Source organism: Scyliorhinus torazame, chromosome 10 (assembly GCF_047496885.1).
Source record: "Scyliorhinus torazame isolate Kashiwa2021f chromosome 10, sScyTor2.1, whole genome shotgun sequence".
NCBI lineage: Eukaryota > Metazoa > Chordata > Chondrichthyes > Carcharhiniformes > Scyliorhinidae > Scyliorhinus > Scyliorhinus torazame.
The window spans coordinates 190,951,496-190,973,361 of NC_092716.1; the positions used below are offsets into that span (position 1 = coordinate 190,951,496).

Here is a 21,866-nt window from a genome sequence, read left to right on the forward strand (position 1 = left end):
TACGTGCCCTATTGCACAGAGTAATGTGATTCAACTTCACATCTGTGAGTTCTTTGCCTGATTCATGGCTGCTACGGGCCATGTGGTCAGGCCAGGAAACATCAATAATCTGTATTCTTGTGCACCACCTGGAAACTTGCCATCAAGAGGTATTGAAAGGATCCTGGGAGGAGCTTTCTCTCCTGCAAGGAATTTGCAGACGGTAGGGGAGAATAAAATTAACTTAAGGAGTGAATGAGGTTAGCTAGAGGGGGAAATAGTTAACTAGAGGAGAGAATAGGGCTAACTAGAAGAGAGAATAGCACTAACTAAAGGAGAAAATATGGTTAACTAGAGGATGAAATGGAGTTAACCAGAGGAGAGAATAGGATTAACTAGAGGAGAGAATAGGATAAACTAGAGGAGAGAATAATAATAATAATCGCTTATTGTCACAAGTAGGTTTCAATGAAGTTACTGTGAAAGCCCCTAGTCGCCACATTCCGGTGCCTGTTCGGGGGAGGCCCATATGGGAATTGAACCCGCGCTGCTGGCCTTGTTCTGCATTACAAGCCAGCTGTTTTGCCCACAGTGCTAAACCAGCAGAGTTATCTAGACAAGAGAAATTGGTTAACTGGAAGAGTGAAAAGGGTTAACTGGAGGAGAGAAAAGGTTAAGTGGAGGAGAGAAAAGGGTTAACTGGAAGAGAGACTAGGGTTAACTTGAGGAGAGAATAGGGTTACTGTTACAGATGCCTGGTCAGCGCTCAGCAGTATCTAAGATACTGGACCAGAGCCGCAATTTAAAAATGTTTTTAAGGTGGTGCGGAAAGATCAATTCATTTCAGGAGTGATAATATAAGAAATAGGGCTTGTTTATTTTATAAACAAACTTTATTAAAAGAAAAGAAAACAATATTTAAACCTTTAAACTTCATTCCTAACAATAAAGGATTACATGCAGTTTCTTAACCTTAACACACTAGTTCCCATTAAACAGCACTTTACATGAACATGCACTCCACTTACACAGAAAGGCATAGGCAATACTTGCATTTATGAAGCAATTTTTCTTTTGTTAGGGAAATTCGTTTTGAACCCTTTTTCAAAGCCTGTCTCGGTAGCAACTTTCATGATCTCTCTAAGTCGATTTCCAAAACCTTCTCCTCTACATGTTCAAAACAGGATTCTGTTTCCCTCTCTCTCTAAGCTCCACACAGCCCCTCAAACAAAGGTTCCATGGTATTTCTAGACGTGAACCTATCATCATTATCTTGGCTGTTTGATTGACTGTTTATACAAAAAAATAGAGCCATGCTGTTGATATGCAACTAACCTCCCAATGACGGACAAAGGGGCCATCAGACTCTGTAACGGGTTGAAATAAAATGAAATGAAATGAAATGAAAATGCTGTTGATATGCAACTAACCTCCCAATGGCGGACAAAGGGGCCATCAGACTCTGTAACGGGTTGAAATGAAATGAAATGAAAATCGCTTATTGTCACAAGTAGGCTTCAAATGAAGTTACTGTGAAAAGCCCCTAGTCGCCACATTCCGGCGCCTGTTTGAGGAGGCTGGTACGGGAATTGAACCGTGCTGTTGGCCTGCTTTGGTCTGCTTTAAAAGCCAGCGATTTAGCCCAGTGTGCTAAACCAACCCATTTATTTGCTGTAACCTGTTTTGATACATGTTGTAATAAAGTACTTTTTTTTTAAACTAGAGGGGAGCAATGAGATGACCAGAAGAGGGAATAGAATTGACCAGAGGGGGAATTGAATTAGCTAGAAGAGAATATAATTAACTAGAGGGGTAATGGGGTTTGCAGGAGGGTGGCATGGGATTAACCGGAGGAGGAGATAGAGTGAGCTAGAACAGGAAAAGCTAGTTTTGTGATATACTGATTTTCATTATTTTTTTCTCTTAGGCTCCCTCTGTTCGCAGCCCGAGTCACCTGACAAGAGGGTATTCTATACCAAACAGATCAGGGTGGCAACGGAAAGCTGTCGCGATTTCAAAGCTCTCTGTTGCAGTGTCTCAGTCTCACCCAAACAGCAACAGGCAGCTCCATCAGCCTCAAACATCTCATTCAACCAGGGAAGTCCATAAATTGTCCACCTGGGGTAACAGTGACTCAGAGAAGGAAGGAGAGGGGATTGAGTCTGGCGCACACATCAGAACCAACCAGATTACAAAGGATGAGGACACACTATTTCCAGAAACCTCCACCTCGTCAGATCAAGGAACTGAACGGGCTCCTTATTCAAATCTTACTTTAACGGGTGCTGTTCGGATGGGAGATTCAATTCTACAAAAGCTATCATTGTTGAAAAGACAATCACATAGTTCAACAAAGAGATTGACCCATTCGCCCACTCGACTATCAGAGTCACTGGATTTGAACTCTCCAGCCACAAGTAAAGCAACCATAAAGGAGCCGCAGGAGACTAAGGAAGTCAAAGAAATTGAGGACACTGCCGGAGAGATCTATCTTCCAAAGTATGACCCAAGGAAACCAAGTGAGCCCAAGACTAAATCTTCAGTTTTAACTCAACCATTCATTTCAACAAACTCAGGCCAGCTCAGTCCACCAGTGGCTCCCAATGCAGAATATGCTTCACGAAGTGATAACTCTTCAGGTAGTGACTCTCCCAAATCTCCGCTGAGCTACTTAGTCAATGCGTTTCGAAGGTCTTTTCCTGATAACAAAAATTCAGCGTCACCAGACAATGTGGAACAGACTCAGGAAAAGAAACCAAAGGCAAGATGGGCCAGGCCTTTTTCAAATAATTCTTTCCACGGTTTTTCTCTCAGTATGTTCCCCAGTTTCACACAAGGAGCAACTTTGTCCTCGCAGGATCCCAAACAACCGAGTTTGATTCTGCCACCTTCTACTCTTCCAGATCAACACAAAGGCACATCTTCAGTGCTTCCCTGCAAACCAGCCCAAGGAGAATTTCACAACAGAGGACACAGTGCAAACAAAGAGTCCAACAAGATCATTGAGAGTGAAAACCAGCACCGTAACACAGTGGAGAAGGAGAAGGATCCAGCTTCTAGGGAGAATGTTTCATTAAAGTGTAACAATTCTGGTCAGGTAAAGCCTGAGCTCAAATCCTACATCCAGAGGAACAGTGCACTATTTTCTTCACTGAGACTGGGGAGCCCAAAAGCTGAGAATAATGAGAAGCCACTGTTGGCAGTGGATGACGCCATGGTGACTAGATCAAAGAATGACATCTGGAGACTTTTGGCCAGTTTGAAGAAGAGGAGTCTTAGGAACAAAGAGATGAAGGCGTCTCTACCAAGTGTATACACTTCCCCAAGTTCTTCCAAACTGCAGGATTCTAAGGAGTGCCCAGGTACCCATGCATGGCTTTCTCTTTTGTCAAAAGAATAAATTTGGAATCTAAGAAGGATCCATTAATGGCGAGATGTTAGGAATATGGAGGAGCAGAGAAATTTAGCAGTCCAGGTACAGAATTCACTAAAATCTGCTGGACAGGTACAAAATGATTTCAAGTGAAATGCAATGGAATATTCATAGCATTTATCTCAAGGGGATAACAAAGGGATGGAAGTCATGCTACAATAATATACATTATATTCATAATACATGGGGCAAGATCTTCTGGGTGTTCACATCAGTGGGTTTCCTGGCAGCGTGGGGGGGATTCAATGGCAAATCTCATTGACACCGGCAGAATCAGAAGATCTCGCGGAAGAGAAATATGCCATGGGAAGATCAGAAAATCATGCCCTTAATGTTTTTTCTAAGGCGTAATTTTAGCGTGGCCAATCCACCTATCATGCACACCTTTGGGTTGTGGAGGTGAGGCCCACACAGATATAGAGACATGCAAACTCCACCTGGACAGTGACCCGGGGCCGGGATCTAACCTGGGTCCTCGGCGGCGTGAGGCAGCAGTGTTAGCCGCTGTGCCGTCCCTCCCATAATGTTGATTTAATTAACATTGAAAAACAAGTAATATATTGCGGACGCTGGAAATCTGAAAAACAGAAATTGTCGGGAAGAACACTTGGTTAGGACGCACCTGAGGTATTGTACTCAGTATTTTAAAAATTATTTCATGGAATGTGGGTGTCACTGGCTAGACTGGCATTTTTTGCCCATCCCATATTGCCCCTAAGAATGTGACGATGATTCACCTCCTTGAATCGCTCCAGTCCATGTGGTGTAGGTACACCCACAGTCCTGTTAGGGAGGGAGTTCCAAGATTTTGACCCAATGGCAGTGAAGGAACAGTGATATATTTCCAAGTCAGGATGCTGAGTGGCTTGGGGAACTTTCAGGTGGTGGTGTTCCCATGTATCAGCTGCCCTTTGCCCTCCAGAAGAACAAAGTGGTATGTTTGAAGGTGCTGTCAAAGGAGCCTTGGTGAGTTGCTGGAGTACATCTTATATATAGTAAACATTGCTGCCACTGTGATAGTGCCGTGGATGACACCTTCCATCATTTTCCTGATGATTGAGAGAATGGTGATGGGGTGCTTATTAGATTTGTCCTGCACTTCACTGATAAGACATACCTTAGCAATTGCCCACATTGTTGGAGAGATGCCAGTTGTAACTGTACTGGAATAACTGGGCTAAGGCACTGTACCTCAGGAAGGAATTTATTGGTGTTGGAGGGCATGCTGATTTCCGAGAAGTACACCTGGGCTAAAGGGTTAAGATATGAGGGCAGGTTGTAGAGACAAAGCTGGTATCCCCTTAAATATAGAGGATTAAAGATTATCTTTTTTTTAAATTTAGAGTATCCAATTATAATTTTTCAATTAAGGGGCAATTTAGCGTCACAATCCACCTACCCTGCACATCTTTTTGGGTTGCGGGGGTGAGACTCACGCAGACACGGGGAGAATGTACGAAGTCCACACGGACAGTGATCCGGGGCTGTGATCGAACCCAGGTCCTCGGCGCTGTCAGGCAGCAGTGCTAATCACTTCATCACCGTGCTACACTGATCTAATTGAAGTATTTAAGATATTCAAGAATATAAGGGGCGAAATTGTTCGTAAGCGGCGCGATATCCGCCGACCGGCGCAAATCAGTCCGGCATTGCGCCGCCCCAAAGGTGCGGAATCCTCCGCATCTTGAGCGGCCGAGCCCTAACCTTGAGGGGCTAGTCCTGCACTGGACTGATTTCCGCCCCGCCAGATGGCGGGAAAGGCCTATGGTGCCCCGCCAGCTGGCGCGGAAATGACATTGCCGGGCGGCGCATGCGCGGGAGTGTCAGCGGCCGCTGACGGCATTCCCGTGCATGCGCAGTGGAGGGAGTCTCTTCCGCCTCCGCCATGGTGGAGACCGTGGCGAAGGCGGAAGGAAAAGAGTGCCCCCACGGCACAGGCCCGCCCGCGGATCGGTGGGCCCCGATCGTGGGCCAGGCCACCGTGGGGGCACCCCCCCGGGGCCAGATCACCCCGCGCCCCCCCAGGACCCCGGAGCCCGCCCGCGCCGCCTTGTCCCGCCGGTAAGAGAGGTGGTTTAATCCACGCCGGCGGGACAGGCATTCTAGCAGCGGGACTTCGGCCCATCCGGGCCGGAGAATCGCAGTGGGGGGGGGGGGGGGGCCGTCAACCGGCGCGGCACGATTCCCACCCCCGCCGAATCTCCGGTGCCGGAGAATTCGGCAACCGGCAGGGGCGGGATTCACGCCAGCCCCCGGCGATTCTCCGACCCGGCAGGGGGGTCGGAGAATCTCGCCCCAGGAATCATAGAATCTTAAAATCTTACACAGAGGAGGCTATTTGGTCCATCATGTCTGTGACAGATCTTCGAAAGTGCTATCCAATTCGTCGCACTCCCCTGCTTTTCCATATGAACCTGCCAATTTTTCATCTTCAAATATTTACCCAGTTCCCTTTTATATGGAACTTCCATCGACCTTGCAGTGCGTTCTTGATCTTAACAACTGACTGTTTAAAAAAAAACTCTCCTCACCTCCTCCCTCGTTCTTTTGCTAATTATCTGCAAACTGTGTCCCCTGGTTACTGACCCTCCTGCAAATGGAAATCGTTGCATTGAGTGGAGCCAAAATCCATAACCTTCTGACTTGGAGCAAGGGTTCAATCCTGACCAAACATTAATTTTCTCTCTTTTGTCGTTTATATTTCTTTCCAGTTAGCTTTCAGTCCAAAGGTGGCTTTGTTTTCTCTGTTGATGTATAATAGAAATAAATCTCTACTTTTCATTGACAGCCAAAATGATGAAAGATTTTTCAGTTTGGGGCTGAACACAGGAAGATAAAACTGAATGTACAAATTGGCAGGATTAATTTGAAATTCAGTTTGGAAAGTGGTGTTGCATTTTTCAAAATGGCAGTATCACAAGATACGCCATCAAAGCATTATTACATAGAATGTTCAGTGCAGAAACAGTCCGTTTGATCCAATTGGTGCATGCTGGTGTTATACTCCACATGAGCCAGTTTCCAACCATCTTTCTATTCCATTCTCCCCGATATACTTATCTAGATTTCCCTGAAATGCATCTATACTATTCTCCTCAACCACTCCCTGTAGTTGTGGGTTCCACATCCTCACCACTCTCTGGGTAAAGAAATTTCTCCTGAGCACTTTACTGGATTTATCAGTGACCGCTTTAAATTGATGGCCCCTAATTTTGGATTCAGGAAAAAGTTTCCCCTACGTCTACCCTATTGAAACCCTTCATAATTTTATAGACCTCAAGCAGGTCCTCGAGGAAAGAGACTCCACCTGAATCCTGATCGATATAACCTCTCAGTTCTGGGTATCTGCCTTGTAAATCTGTCTTTACACGCTTATTCTTATTGTTTATGCTTCACGCCAAACAACATTGGATTAAATAACTCTGCCCACAATCAAGTACTTGATCCTCAATATGGATCCTCAATAGGTTAGTAACAGGATAATTATGAATATTTATGTTGTTACCTTGTGTTGTGTGGTAGTGGGTTATTAATGTTTTCTTCAGCGTACCTTTCTTATCTGATATTCTTTTGAAATTTTTATTTTGACATGTAACTAGACAATATGACGCCAATTGTTTTACATCTAACAGATGTTGACAGTGTAAATATGCTTCCCAAATAAAGTGCCAAAGGCTATTTTGTTTGAAACAACATGGCTTAACTGTACAGAGAAGCTCACACCATTTTCCTGAAAGTATTAATACATGTGATTTTTATATTTGAGTGTAGAAGTGCGGGAGCAATGTTTCCCATTGTACTAGCAAGTCAGAATCTCAGCAGGATAAATCTTGGCTTTGTGCAGCAGTGTGAAACGGTCGATTGTTGATCTTCACCAGAAGTAAAAATGGGAGAAACGTAAACCACCTGCCGACTTGCTAACACAACTTTACAGTATCGCACAAAGCCAATGGGTATACACACATACACATAGAGGCACATAAAAATACACATACACACACAGACGCACATATATACACACTCACATACATATGCAAACACATACAGACATACACACATATATCTACACACACATACTGAAGAAAACATTAATAACTCATATACACACATTATTTATACACACATACACATATATATATATACATAGTCATGTGAGAGTACTTTTAAGGCATGGATGTTTAAGCAATGTACCTTTAAGAAAACAGTGATGTCAGAGAGTGGGTGAGGCTGGGCTTCAGGTCAGCCATTTTGCAGGTTTTTAGATCCAGTTTAGAAAGCAGTTTGTGTGTGTCTGTGTGTTTCCAGAGAGCTGCAAGTTTGAAAAGAGTTTGGGAGCTGGATCTCTGACATGAAAGACTATCTCTGGATCATTTGGGTGATTTAAAGTAAAGCCTTTAACCTGATGTGATTTTGTTTAAAGGTGTTAAGTTTCTTGGAAGTTTGAAGGAATATTTTAAGGAATTATTTACTGTTGCAATATTTTCTGAGTTATCTTTGAAGTAAGGAGTGTTAAGAGATCCAATGTTTATTTAAGATGTTAAGTTGAGTTCATGGAATAAACAGTGTTTTGTGTTTAAAAACCCACGTGTCCATAATTGTTATCCCACACCGAGGGAAAAAGCCGCATGCTCGGAAAAGCAACAAATCCATTAAAGGCAGAGGTTGGTTGAACTCTATGATACATTTTGGGGTTCTGAAAATGCCTCGCCCATAACAATTGGGGGCTCGAGGGGGATAAAAGTCTGTCTATTGGATTGGCTTTTGTGAACTTAAAGACAGTGAAGGATTGTTGCTTTTCCGGTGTGGTATTTTAGTTTAAGTGGGAGAGTGTTGTGAACAATGGCTCTTTCAGAGGCTCAGAAGTTTTTGGGGGTGGAGAATGTTATGCATAGTACCTTACGGACAGAAACGAAAAGCAGACTGTTAGATTTGGAAAGAACATTGCAGTTAACATTACCTGACAAAATGTGAAAAGATCAGGTAATTATGGTGGTGGTTAAGCATTTAAAGTTGCCTGAGATAGAGTTTGACTCATTGGAAATGGCAAAAATTCAGTTGCAAATTAAACAAATGGAACATGAGAAAGAATTAAAGCGGCTGAAATACAAGAGTGAGAGAGAGGAAAAAGAAAGGGAAAGAGAGAGAGAGGAAAAAGAAAGAGAAAGAGAGAGAGAGAAAAAAGAAAGAGAAAGAGAGAGAGAGGAAAAAGAAAGAGAGAGAGAGGAAAAAGAAAAGGAGAGAGAAGAAAGGAGAAAAGAAAGAATAGCCCTAGCAGAACAAAAAGAAAAAGAAAGGGAGATACAGATCATGGAAAAAGATAAAGAGAGGGAGTTTGAACTTCAGAAAATGGCCATAAAACATGACAATCAGTTAAAATTGGCAGACGTAAAGGGAAACGTACAGTTGGATGATAGTGATGAGGATAGTGAGACAGAGCGTCATAGTCGAAGGCTTGGTGGGAATCTATTTAAATATGTCCAAGCATTGCCAAGGTTTGACGAGAAGGAAGTGGAAGCATTTTTCATTTCATTTGAGAAGGTAGTTAAACAAATGAAATAGCCACAGGACATGTGGGTATTACTGATTCAAGCAAAGCTGGTAGGTAGAGCTAGTGAAGTGTTTGCATCACTGCCGGAGGACGTATCTGGAACGTATGAGGAGGTGAAGAATTCCATCTTAAGTGCATATGAGCTAGTGCCTGAAGCTTACAGACAAAGGCTTAGAAATTTAAGGAAAAAATTTGGTCAAACATACATGGAGTTTGAAAGTCTCAAACAGAGTAATTTTGATAGGTGGATCGGGGCTTTGAAAATAGACCAAACGTATGAAGCTCTCAGAGAAATTATACTTGTGTGGGTAAAGTTTACTCATGTGTATCAGGAGGAACAGGTAAAGAAGTAACAATTTTAAGAGATACAGGGGCTAGTCAATCTTTAATGGTAAGAGATGAGGAATTATGTAGTTTGGGAAGAATGTTGCCAGAAAAGGTGGTAATATGTGGAATTCAGGGTGAGAGGAGTAGCATTCCATTATATAAGGTAAGGTTGGAAAGTCCAGTGAAGAGTGATGAAGTGGTAGTAGGAGTAATAGATAAACTATCTTGTCCAGGAATACAGTTTATCTTGGGTAATGATATAGCTGGATCGCAGGTGGGAGTGATGCCTACTGTGGTTGATAAGCCAGTGGAAAATCAGACAACTGAAGTGTTGAAGGACAAATATCCAAGGATTTTTCCAGATTGTGTAGTAACAAGGTCGCAAAGTCACAGGTTAAGACAAGAGGAAAAATCAAAGAGTGAAGATGAAGTTGAAGTGCAATTATCAGAAACGATTTTTGATCAGATAGTTGAAAAAGAACAAGAACAGGTGGAGGATGAGGCGACTATTTTTAGTTCAGGAAAATTGGCGGAGTTACAACAGAAAGATGGAGAAATAAAACGGATATATCAGAAAGCATATACGGAAGAGGTGTCTGAGAGTATACCAGAGTGTTATTACCGTTAAAATGATGTCCTGATGAGAAAATGGAGACCTGTACATATGCAGGCGGATGAAAAGTGGGCAGAAGTTCATCAAATAGTATTGCTGGCAGGGTATAGAAAGGAGGTGTTGCGAGTTGCACATGAGGTACCAGTGGGAGGTCATTTAGGATTAAGGAAAACTCAAACTAAAATCCAGGAACATTTTTATTGGCCTGGACTACATAAAGATGTACTTAAATTTTGTCAATCATGTCACACATGTCAAGTGATAGGGAAACCTCAAGCAGTGATAAAACCAGCGCCCTTAATACCCAATCCAGCATTTGAGGAACCTTTTACAAGGGTCCTAATCGATTGTGTAGGACCGCTTCCTAAAACAAAAAGTGGGAATCAATATCTTTTGACTGTAATGGATGTGTCTACTAGGTTTCCAGAGACCATTCCACTACGTAATATTACAGCTAAAAGGATTGTGGAGGAGATACTTAAATTCTTTACTTGATATGGACGACCCACAGAAATTCAATCGGATCAAGGATCGAATTTTACTTCAAAGTTATTCAAAGACGTTATGGATAGCTTAGGAATAAAACAATTTAAATCAACTGTGTACCATCCAGAATCGCAGGGAGCATTAGAAAGGTGGCATCAGACATTAAAGACAATGTTGAGGGCGTATTGTCAAGATTATCCAGAGGATTGTGATAAAGGAATTCCATTCGTACTGTTTGCAATTAGGGATGCACCTAATGAGTCGACCAAATTTAGTCCTTTTGAACTAATTTTTGGTCATGTGGTAAGAGGATCACTTAAATTGATTAAGGAAAAATTGGTGGGTGAGAAATCGGAAATTACACTATTGGATTATGTGTCAAATTTTAGGGAACGATTAAATAGAGCAGGTGAATTGGCTAGACAACATTTGAAAGTTGCACCAAATGTGATGAAACGGGTAGCGGACAAGAAATCCAAAGTTTGTATTCTTGCCAGTGGGGATAAAGTTTTAGTGTTGTTACCAGTGGTAGGGGAGCCTTTAAAAGTTAGGTTTTGACTTCCGGGTGCGGCTATGCAGAGCTAGGTCGCATATTCGGTAGCTCCCGCTTGGAACGGACTTTTGGGCTCTTTTACAGGGCTCCCACGGCATTTGTTTGACATTTCCCGGTGTGGGAAGAAGACTGCAGCATTCCCCCGACAGTGTCCCCCAGGAATGTTATGTCTTTTGGCTGCCAGACCCGGCAGAAACAGTAAAGGATTTGGCTTTGGCTGCAGGTTTAGACAAGGGCCTCTTCCAGCATACAGGGCAAGCTTAAAGCTGCAATCTGACTTGACTCTATCAAAGGTGAATTCTAGCAGCAGAGGGAACAACTGTGAAAAGATCTACCAAAGCCATTGAAGAAGCAGGGACAAGGCTTCCGGTGGCGGCCATGGAGGAGTAGGTCGCGCATTCGGCAGCTTCCGTCTAGAACTGACTCTCAGACCTTTTTCAGGAGTTTCCATAGACTTTTTGGGGCAGACTGGTGAAGCGAACACTGCCAAAAGGATTCCCTCTCGACTTCCGGTTGCGGCTACGCGGAGCTAAGCCGCACGATTCGGCAGCTCCCACTACCACGGACCTTCGGGCTCATTAGAGGAGCCCCAACGGAACTTTTTTTTGACGCAGCCCGTGGGGAAGGGAAGAGAGAGGTCCCCTCCAACTTCTATGAAACGGACCAGAAGTGTAACGGCCAAACGAGCGGCACTGGAGCAACGGAAGAAGCGAGGGAAAGAAAACAAAATGGCGGCAGCCAGGGACAAAGGGGAGCTGCAGGAGTTCATCAAGCGCTGCTTCGAGGAGCAGCGCGAGGAGATGCGCAAGGAGATGTTGACACCTATGCTTTCGGCAATTGAAGGACTCGGGATCACCCAGAAGGCACACGAAGCTAAGATCCAGGAGGTACAGAAAAGAGTCAGTCAGAACGAGGACGAGCTCGTGGGCCTGGCGGTGAGAGTGGAGCAGAACGAGGCGCTACACAAGAGGTGGGCGGGAAGACTCGAAGACCTGGAGAACAGGTCGAGGAGAAAGAATCTGCGAATCCTGGGTCTCCCTGAGGGAGTGGAGGGGGCTGATGCCGGGGCATACGCAAGCACGATGCTCGAGGCGATGATGGGCACGAAGGCCCCTTCGAGGCCGCTGGAGTTGGACGGGGCACATCGTGTGCTGGCGAAGAAGCTCCAGGCAAATGAGCCGCTAAGGGCGATGGTGGTGAGGTTCCACCGGTTCACGGACAGAGAGTGGGTTCTGAGATGGGCCAAGAAGGAGCAGAGCAGTAAGTGGGACAATGCAGAGATCCGAATATACCCGGACTGGAGCACGGAGGTTGCAAAGCGGAGAGTGGGTTTCAACCGGGCCAAAGCGGCGTTGTACCGGAAAGAAGTGAAATTCGGAATGCTGCAGCCAGCGCGACTGTGGGTCACATACAAGGGCCAACACTATTACTTCGAAACGCCTGAAGAGACGTGGACCTTTGTACAAGCCGAAAAGTTGGACTCTAACTGAGGGTTTGTGAGGGTGGGGGGGATGTTTTGGGGTTTGATGTGTGATGGTTGTTGTATATAGGGGGTCAATCATGCGCAGGAAATGTTACATGGGCAGGGGGAGAGAGACAAGGCCGCGACAGGAGCTGCGCCAGAGGGGGCGGAGCGGGCTCTGGAAAGGCGGGAAGGGGAACGAAGGAATGCATATGGATTGGGAGACTCCCACGCGGGGAGGTCAATGGGACGGCGGGGGAAGCCGGGGTCAGCAGGCGTCAGCTGACTTACGGGAGTGACATGGGGGAGCAAAAAAGCTAGACAGGGGTCTAGCGGGGTGGAGGGGAGGGAGGGAGGGGTGGGGGGGGAGAAAGGGTTGCTGCTGCACTGGCCGAAAGGGAATGGGACACAGAAGAGGTGGTCGGGACGGGGGTCCCCCCTCTGAGGGACTGGAGGGTGAGGGAGGCGTGGACACGGGACTGGCCCAGAAAAGGAGATAGCTAGTCGGCGGGGCGTGGGGGGGGGGGGTGAGAGCCCCTCCAATCCGGCTGATAACGTGGAATGTGAGGGGCCAGAATGGGCCGTTGAAGAGGGCTAGAGTGTTCACGCACTGAAAGGGACTGAAGGTGGACGTGGCCATGCTCCAAGAGACACACCTGAAGGTGGGGGACCAGGTCAGGCTAAGAAAGGGATGGGTAGGACAGGTATTCCACTCGGGACTGGACGCGAAGAATAGAGGGGTGGCAATATTGGTGGGAAAGCGGGTGTCATTCGAGGCCAAGACTATTGTAGCGGACAATGGAGGGCGATATGTAATGGTGAGCGGTAGGCTGCAAGGGACGTGGGTGGTGTTGGTAAACGTATACGCCCCAAACTGGGATGATGCAGGATTCATGAAGCGCATGTTGGGACGCAATCCGGACCTGGAGATAGTAGGCCTGATAATGGGAGGGGACTTCAATACAGTGTTGATCCAGCACTGGACCGCTCCAAATCAAGGACTGGAAAGAGGCCGGCGGCGGCCAAGGTACTTAGGGGATTTATGGATCAGATGGGGGGAGTGGACCCATGGCGGTTTGCAAGGCCGCAGGCCAGGGAATTTTCTTTCTTCTCCCATGTACACAAAGCCTACTCCCGAATAGATTTCTTTGTTCTGGGTAGGACGCTCATCCCGAGGGTGGAGGGGACGGAGTATTCGGCTATAGCCGTTTCGGACCATGCCCCACACTGGGTGGAACTGGAGCTGGGAGAGGAGAGGGACCAACACCCGTTGTGGCGGCTGGATGTGGGACTGCTGGCAGACGAGGTGGTGTGTGGGAAGGTGAGACGGTGTATCGAAAGGTACTTGGAGGCCAACGACAATGGGGAGGTGCGGGTGGGGGTGGTATGGGAGGCGATGAAGGCGGTGATCAGGGAGAGCTAATTTCCATTAGGGCTCATAGGGAGAAGACAGAGGGTATGGAAAGGGAGAGGTTAGTGGGGGAGATTTTGAGAGTGGACAGGAGATACGCAGAGGCCCCGGAGGAAAGATTACTTGGGGAAAGACGACGGCTCCAGACGGATTTTGACCTGTTGACCACAGCGAAGGCGGAGGCACAGTGGAGGAAAGCGCAGGGGGCGACCGACGAGTATGGGGAAAAGGCTAGTCGGATGCTGGCACACCGGCTCCGTAAGAGGATGGCAGCGAGGGAAATAGTGGGAGTCAAAGATGGAAGGGGAGCCACGGTTCGGAGTGCGACGAAAATAAACGAGGTATTCAAGGCCTTTTATGAAGAGCTGTACAGATCCCAGCCCCCAGCAGGGGAAGAGGGGATGAGACGATTCCTAGATCAGCTGAGATTCCCGAGGGTGGAGGAGCAAGCGGTGGCTGGTTTGGGTGCACCAATTGGGTTGGAGGAGCTGAGCAAGGGTTTGGGGAGCATGCAGGCGGGGAAGGCCCCGGGACCGGATGGATTCCCGGTGGAGTTCTACAGGAAGTACGCAGACCTGTTGGCCCCGCTACTGGTGAGGACCTTTAATGAGGCAAGAGAGGAGGGGACCCTGCCCCCGACAATGTCGTAAGGGACAATTTCTTTGATCCTAAAGCGGGACAAGGACCCACTGCAATGTGGATCGTACAGGCCGATCTCGCTCCTCAATGTGGATGCAAAGTTGCTGGCAAAAGTGCTGGCCACGAGGATCAAGGACTGTGTCCCGGGGGTAATCCACGAGGACCAGACGGGATTTGTAAAGGCAGCTCTTAAACGTGATAATGATGCCATCGGAGGAGGGAGAGGCGGAGATAGTGGCAGCTATGGACGCGGAGAAGGCCTTTCACCGAGTAGAGTGGGAGTACCTCTGGGAGGTGCTGCGTAGGTTTGGGTTCGGGGTAGGGTTTATCAATTGGGTTAAGCTCCTTTACAGAGGCCCGATGGCGAGTATAGTGACGAACCGGCGGAGGTCGGAGTACTTTCGACTGTACCGAGGGACGAGGCAGGGGTGCCCGCTGTCCCCCCTGTTGTTCGCATTGGCGATCGAACCATTGGCCATGTCATTGAGGGAGTCTAATAAATAGAGGGGGGTGGTCCGAGGGGGAGAAGAGCATCGGGTGTCGCTATGTGCGGATGACCTGTTGCTGTACGTGGCAGATCCGATGGAGGGGATGGTGGAGGTCATGCAGACTCTAAGGGAGTTTGGGGAGTTTTCAGGCTATAAGCTCAATGTAGGGAAGAGTGAGCTCTTTGTATTACAGGCGGGGGACCAAAAAAGAGGGATAGGGGACCTACCGCTGAGGAGGGCGGAGGGGAGCTTTCGGTATCTGGGGATCCAGATAGCCAGGAGTTGGGGGACCCTACATAAACTGAATCTGACGAGGTTGGTGGAGCAAATGGAGGAGGATTTCAAAAGATGGGACATGTTACCGCTCTCGCTGGCGGGTAGAATGCAATCGGTCAAAATGGTGGTCCTTCCGAGGTTTCTGTTTGTGTTTCAGTGCCTTCCCATCGTGATCACTAAGGCCTTTTTTAAGAGAGTAGGCAGGAGTATTATGGGGTTTGTGTGGGCGAATAAGACCCCGAGAGTAAGGAGAGGGTTCCTGGAACGCAGTAGGGACCGAGGAGGGTTGGCGCTGCCAAACCTGGGGAGCTACTACTGGGCAGCAAATGTGGCGATGATCCGCAAGTGGGTTATGGAGGGAGAGGGGGCGGCATGGAAGAGGATGGAGACGGTGTCCTGTAAAGGAACGAGCCTGGGGGCATTGGTGATGGCACCGCTGCCGCTCTCGCCGACAAAGTATACCACGAGCCCGGTGGTGGCGGCAACGCTAAGGATCTGGGGCCAGTGGAGACGGCACCTGGGTGCAATGGGAGCATCGGTGTGATCCCCGATCAGGGGTAACCACCGGTTTGTCCCGGGGAAATGGACGGAGGGTTCCAGAGCTGGCATCGGGCGGGGATTGGAAGAATGGGGGACCTGTTCATCGACGGGACGTATGCGAGCCTAGGGGCACTGGAGGAGAAGTCGAGTTACCCCCGGGAAATGCCTTTAGATATATGCAGGTGAGGGCTTTTGTGAGGTGACAGGTGAGGGAATTCCCGTTGCTCCCGGCACAAGAAGTTCAAGATAGGGTGATCTCGGGTGTATGGGTCGGGGCGGGCAAGGTGTCGGAAATACACCAGGAGTTGAAAGAAGAGGGGAAAGCGCTGGTAGAAGAGTTGAAGGGTAAATGGGAGGAGGAGCTGGGGGAGGAGATCGAGGAAGGTCTGTGGGCTGATGCCCTAGGTAGGGTTAATTCCTCCGCGTGTGCCAGGCTCAGCCTGATACAATTTAAGGTGGTCCACAGAGCGCACTTGACGGGGGCGAGGTTGAATAGGTTCTTTGGGGTAGAGGACAGATGTGGAAGGTGCTCAGGAAGCCCGGCGAACCATGCCCATATGTTTTGGTCATGCCCGGCACTGGAGTGGTTCTGGAGAGGAGTGGCGGGAGCAATATCTCAGGTGGTGAAAGTCCGGGTCAAGCCAAGCTGGGGGCTAGCAATATTTGGAGTAGTGGACGAACCGCGAGTGCAGGAGGTGAAAGAGGCCGGCATTCTGGCCTTTGCGTCCCTAGTAGCCCGGTGAAGGATCTTGCTAATGTGGAAGGAGGCGAAGCCCCCCAGCCTGGAGGCCTGGATAAATGATATGGCTGGGTTCATAAAGTTGGAGAGGATTAAGTTCACCTTGAGAGGGTCTGCGCAGGGGTTCTACAGGCGGTGGCAACCGTTCCTAGACTATCTCGCGGAGCGATAGAGGAAGGTCGGTCAGCAGCAGCAGCAACCTTGGGGGGGGGAGGTGGTGGAGGGGATGTCCTGGGGGGGGTGGGGGGGGGTCAGGGGGGAGGGAAAGGGGGGACTGCCTGGGAGGGTGGATGAGCAAGAGATAACATGAAGGGTTGGGGAAACTGGCACGTACGGGTGAGGGCCAGTGCACAAAGCTGTGTAAATATATCATTTTGCCATGGATATATCTTGCTGTGCGCGATTTCTCATTTTTGTTGTTACGAGGGGGGGGGGGTTATTGTTTGTAAGGGAGAAAAATTGTGTTAAAAAACTTTAATAAATATATATATTTTTTTAAAAGCTAGGTTTTGTGGACCGTATCAGATTGAAAGGAAATTAAGTGAGGTGAATTATGTGGTAAAAACACCAGGTAGAAGGAAGACTTACCGAGTGTGTCATGTGAATATGCTTAAAAGGTACTTTGAAAGGGAAGGAGAGAAAAAGGAGGTTTTAATGATTCTCACTCAAAGTGATGAACCAAATCCAGATGACTGTGAATTTGACATACCTCAAATTAAATTGGAAAATGAGGATGTTCTTAAAAATTACCTTCCAGAGGAAAAACAAACTGACCTGAAAGAGTTATTGATATCACATGGGCAAGTTTGTAGCGATAAATTGGGAAGTACTAAAATGGCTATACATGATGTAGATGTGGGAAATGATGTTCCTATCAAACAACATCCATATAGACTTAATCCTTTAAAATTGGCACAGGTTAACAGAGAGATTGAGAATATGCTGAAGAATGGCTTAATTGAAGTGGGTTGCAGCCAATGGAGCTCACCCATAGTGATGGTACCTAAACCAGACGGTACCCAACGGTAGTGTGTGGACTATCGAAAGGTGAATGCAGTTACAAGAACGGACTCATATCCTGTCCCACCATTGAAGGATTGCATGGACAAAGTGGGACAATCTGCTTTTATTTTTAACTTTCAGACATGGAAAGAGCATTTAAAACATCGTATGGAGTTCTTCAATTGACTTCAGGAGGCGGGTTTGGTGGTGAACCTTGCCGAAAGTGAATTTGGAGAAGCCCGAATCACTTTCCTTGAGGAGTTTCCGATACCCTCAAGATGAATGGAGGGAATGCGATCTCGTAGCATGAATTAATTTGATCGAATCTTTGCGCAAAAGATTTGTAGCGTAATTACTCCACTGATGAAATTGCTGAAGAACCGTAAGAAATGTCAATGGACAGCAGACTTTCAACAGGCATTTGACTGCCTGAAAGCTGTGATCACCAGTGCTCCTGTATTGGAGAATTGCAAGGGGCTCTGTGGTCAGATTGAACTAAAGTATCTGGAGCGAGATTCTCCAACCCCCCGCCAGGTCGGAGAATCGCCGGGGGCTGACGTGAATCCCGCCCCCGCCGGTTGCCGAATTCTCCGGCACCGGAGCTTCGGCGGCGGCGGGAATCGCGCCGCGCCGGTTGGCGCGCCCCCCCCCACCGCGATTCTCCGGCCCGGATGGGCCGAAGTCCCTCTGCTAGAATGCCTGTCCCGCCGGCGTGGATTAAACCACCTCTCTTACCGGCGGGACAAGGCGGCGCGGGCGGGCTCCGGGGTCCTGGGGGGGGGGGCGATCTGGCCCCGGGGGTGCCCCCACGGTGGCCTGGCCCGTGATCGGGGCCCACCGATCCGCGGGTGGGCCTGTGCCGTGAGGGCACTCTTTTCCTTCCGCCTTCGCCACGGTCTCCAACATGGTGGAGGCGGAAGAGACTCCCTCCACTGCGCATGCGCGGGGATGCCGTGAGCGGCCGCTGACGCTCCCGCGCATGCGCCGCCCGGCAATGTCATTTCCGCGCCAGCTGGCGGGGCACCAAAGCCCTTTCCCGCCAGCTGGCAGATCGGAAATCAGTCCGGCTCGGGCCTAGCCCCTCAAGGTTAGGGCTCGGCCGGTCAAGATGCGGAGGATTCCGCACCTTTGGGGCGGCGCGATGCCGGACTGATTTGCACCGTTTTTGTCGCCGGTCAGCGGACATCGCGCCGATTATGGAGAATTTCGCCCCTGATTCTAAAGAGAAATGCCGAGAAGTAGAGTTAGAGTTAGGGTTAGGATGGATGGATCATGCAGAGACTTTGTTCAAAGAGACTGTCAATTGAGAAGGATTTCGGTTGGAGGAAGAAGAACAAAGAAATATGGACTATATTATTATACCTGTTTGCATGTGTTGTTTTTTTTAAAAACAAAAAGGTATATTTACTGTGTACATTTCTTAGTGGATGGTGCAAAAGTGAAAAATGAAACCATCTTGAAGTTGATGGGGGGGGTTTTTCTTGGGGGGAGGTGTCATGTGAGAGTACTTTTAAGGCATGGATGTTTAAGCAATGTACCTTTAAGAAAACAGTGATGTCAGAGAGTGGGTGGGGCTGGGCTTCAGGTCAGCCATTTTGCAGGTTTTTAGTTTCAGTTTAGAAAGCAGTTTGTGTGTGTCTGTGTGTTTCCAGAGAGCTGCAAGTTTGAAAAGAGCTTGGGAGCTGGATCTCTGACATGAAAGACTATCTCTGGATCATTTGGGTGATTTAAAGTAAAGCCTTTAACCTGATGTGATTTTGTTTAAAGGTGTTAAGTCTCTTGGAAATTTGAAGGAACATTTTAAGGAATTATTTACTGTTGCAATATTTTCTGAGTTATCTTTGAAGTAAGAAGTGTTAAGAGATCCAATGTTTATTTAAGATGTTAAGTTGAGTTCATGGAATAAACAGTGTTTTGTGTTTAAAAACCCACGTGCCCATAATTGTAATCCCACACCGAGGGAAAAAGCCACGTGCTCAGAAAAGCAACAAATCCATTAAAGGGAGAGGTTGGTTGAACTCCATGATACATTTTGGGGTTCTGAAAACACCTCGCCCATAACAATATACACACATACATGGACACATGTACTCACATGTATACATACATATAATATACATATATATATACACATATTAATACAGATTTTAGATACTTGAAAAGGAAAGATTTGCAGGGCATTGAGGAAACAGTTGGGGTTTGAAGAACTCTTTCAAAGCGCTCAATAGCCAAAATGGCCTCTTTCAGTGCTCTATTATTCTATAATAATTTTGCATGTATTTCCTGCCAACTTGTTCTTATCTTAATGCAACTCATATTTACATTGAAAATAGGCACTGTAAATTAATCTGTCACACTGTAATTACATTCTCACCCCCACACCATTCAGTGGAGGTACTGCAATGCCAGTACTGGTAAGAGTGTGTAATTACAGCATCACTAGTTTACGTGGGCAATATCCACTATTGAATATGAATTGAGAAAGAAAAATGAATGAAAACCGCTTATTGTCACAAGTAGGCTTCAAATGAAGTTACTGTGAAAAGCCCCTAGTCGCCACATTCCGGCGCCTGTTTGGGGAGGCTGGTACAGGAATTGAACCATGCTGCTGGCCTGCCTTGGTCTACTTTAAATGCCAGCGATTTAGCCCTGTGCTAAACCAGCCCCTGTGAAACTAGGAATTTGTTACGGATACATCACATAAAGGTAGAATGCCCAACTTTTGGGTATCAAACTACAGAAGCACAGTGTCACATTGTGGTGTTCTATTTATCCATTGTTTTACACTGTTTGTTAAATTCAGGAGGTTACTATGTATTATTCTGCTGCTAAGGCAAAGTTGTGTCACTTCAAGGCCAGAAAGCATAATTGCTGCTGGGTAAATACTGATGTCTACATACATGTTACCCAAACAGGTGCAGATATAGTGTTTTATGTTCCTGGAGAATTCTTTATTTAGTCTTTGAAGTATAACACAGAAATTGGAGTGTCAAACAAAAAGTGTGAAGATGGTTAATGACTTCTAGTGTTACGATCCCAGTTGTTGCTAATGCTGGACAAATCAGATCCCTACAGTGAAACCTGGCTTGATTGTTCCTAACCTTTATTTCAGAACTCATAGAGAAAAGTTATTGAACAAATTCACAGGAGTCTGCTATGAGTTTTTAATACAAATAATAAAATATTTATTAAAGCAAGTGAACTATATTACATCAGCCAAATATGTTGGCAAGATCTCAAATAAAACACAAGATGATAATTTAAACTCCCCCTTCAAATCCTTGTATTCTGCAGCAATATCTTTACATGCACATAAACCAGTGAAAAGTTACCACTAGCTTGACACAAAGACTTCTTGATTGGGGCTGGCACAGTTACAAATGGTTTGCTTTCTGTGAATTCCTGAACATTCACTTGATGCTCTCCCTGAACCACTATCTCTCCCCAAGACGCCCCAAAAATGCACAGTATACCTGCTGTTTCATCAACTGCAGAGCAAACAAATGAGTTATCTAAACTCATTTGTAGAAGTACTTCCACTAAACTGATCACTACACTCAGTTCCATAGTTTGGATTATTCAGTTAATTATTGTCGCACCAGCCTTGTGGATTTCCTTCTCCGAGTGCTTCAAATCCTTGAATTCTTTCTGACACGCACACACTCTCAACTCTGTCATTTCTGTGTCTTTGTCACTGGATCACTGTTGGCAGTAAACCTTTTCTACTTTGTGTTTTGTTTTCCGAATCACTTAACTTTCAACCCATTTTAAACCAACTCTTTATCTTCAGCTATTGTAGAACTTCATTAGAAATGTAGATATACAATAAAATCCAAGAGGCCTGAAACCTTTCAGCTGCAAGTCTATCCAGACTCCCAGGCACAAAGGTTCAGAAACAAAACCAAAATGAAATTGAAACCATTTTACCTTTCTTAACACAATCATATATAAGAATTCAACTTAAAATGATGTTCAAGGGGTGGCATGTTGGCACAGTGGTTAGCACTGTTGCCTCATGCCGCTGAGGATCCGGGTACGATCCCGACCCCGGGTCACTATCTGTGTGGAGTTTGCACATTCTCCCCATGACTGATTGGGTCTCACCCCCACAAAGCAACAAAGATGCGCAGCACAGGTGGATTTGCCAAGCTAAATTGCCTTTTAATTGGAAAAAAAGGGTTGTGTACACTAAATTTATATTTGGAAAAATGATGTTCATAACACCATTTTTAGTAAGAATTAACATAAATGTATCTATTAGGGCAGCACGGTGGCGCAGTGGGTTCTCCCTGCTGCCTCACGGCGCCGAGGTCCCAGGTTCGATCCCGGCTCTGGGTCACTGTCTGTGTGGAGTTTGCACATTCATAGAA

General features: G+C 46.7%; 1 protein-coding gene across 1 annotated transcript in view; it reads left to right on the forward strand.

Annotated features, from left to right (window-relative positions):
• Window positions 1-21,866, forward strand: part of LOC140384457 (F-actin-monooxygenase mical2-like) — a 371,552-nt gene that overhangs the window by 265,405 nt on the left and 84,281 nt on the right. The window contains exon 31 of the mRNA XM_072466174.1: window positions 1,907-3,341. Within this exon, the coding sequence (XP_072322275.1) occupies window positions 1,907-3,341 (1,435 nt within the window). The remainder of the gene's footprint in view (window positions 1-1,906; window positions 3,342-21,866) is intronic.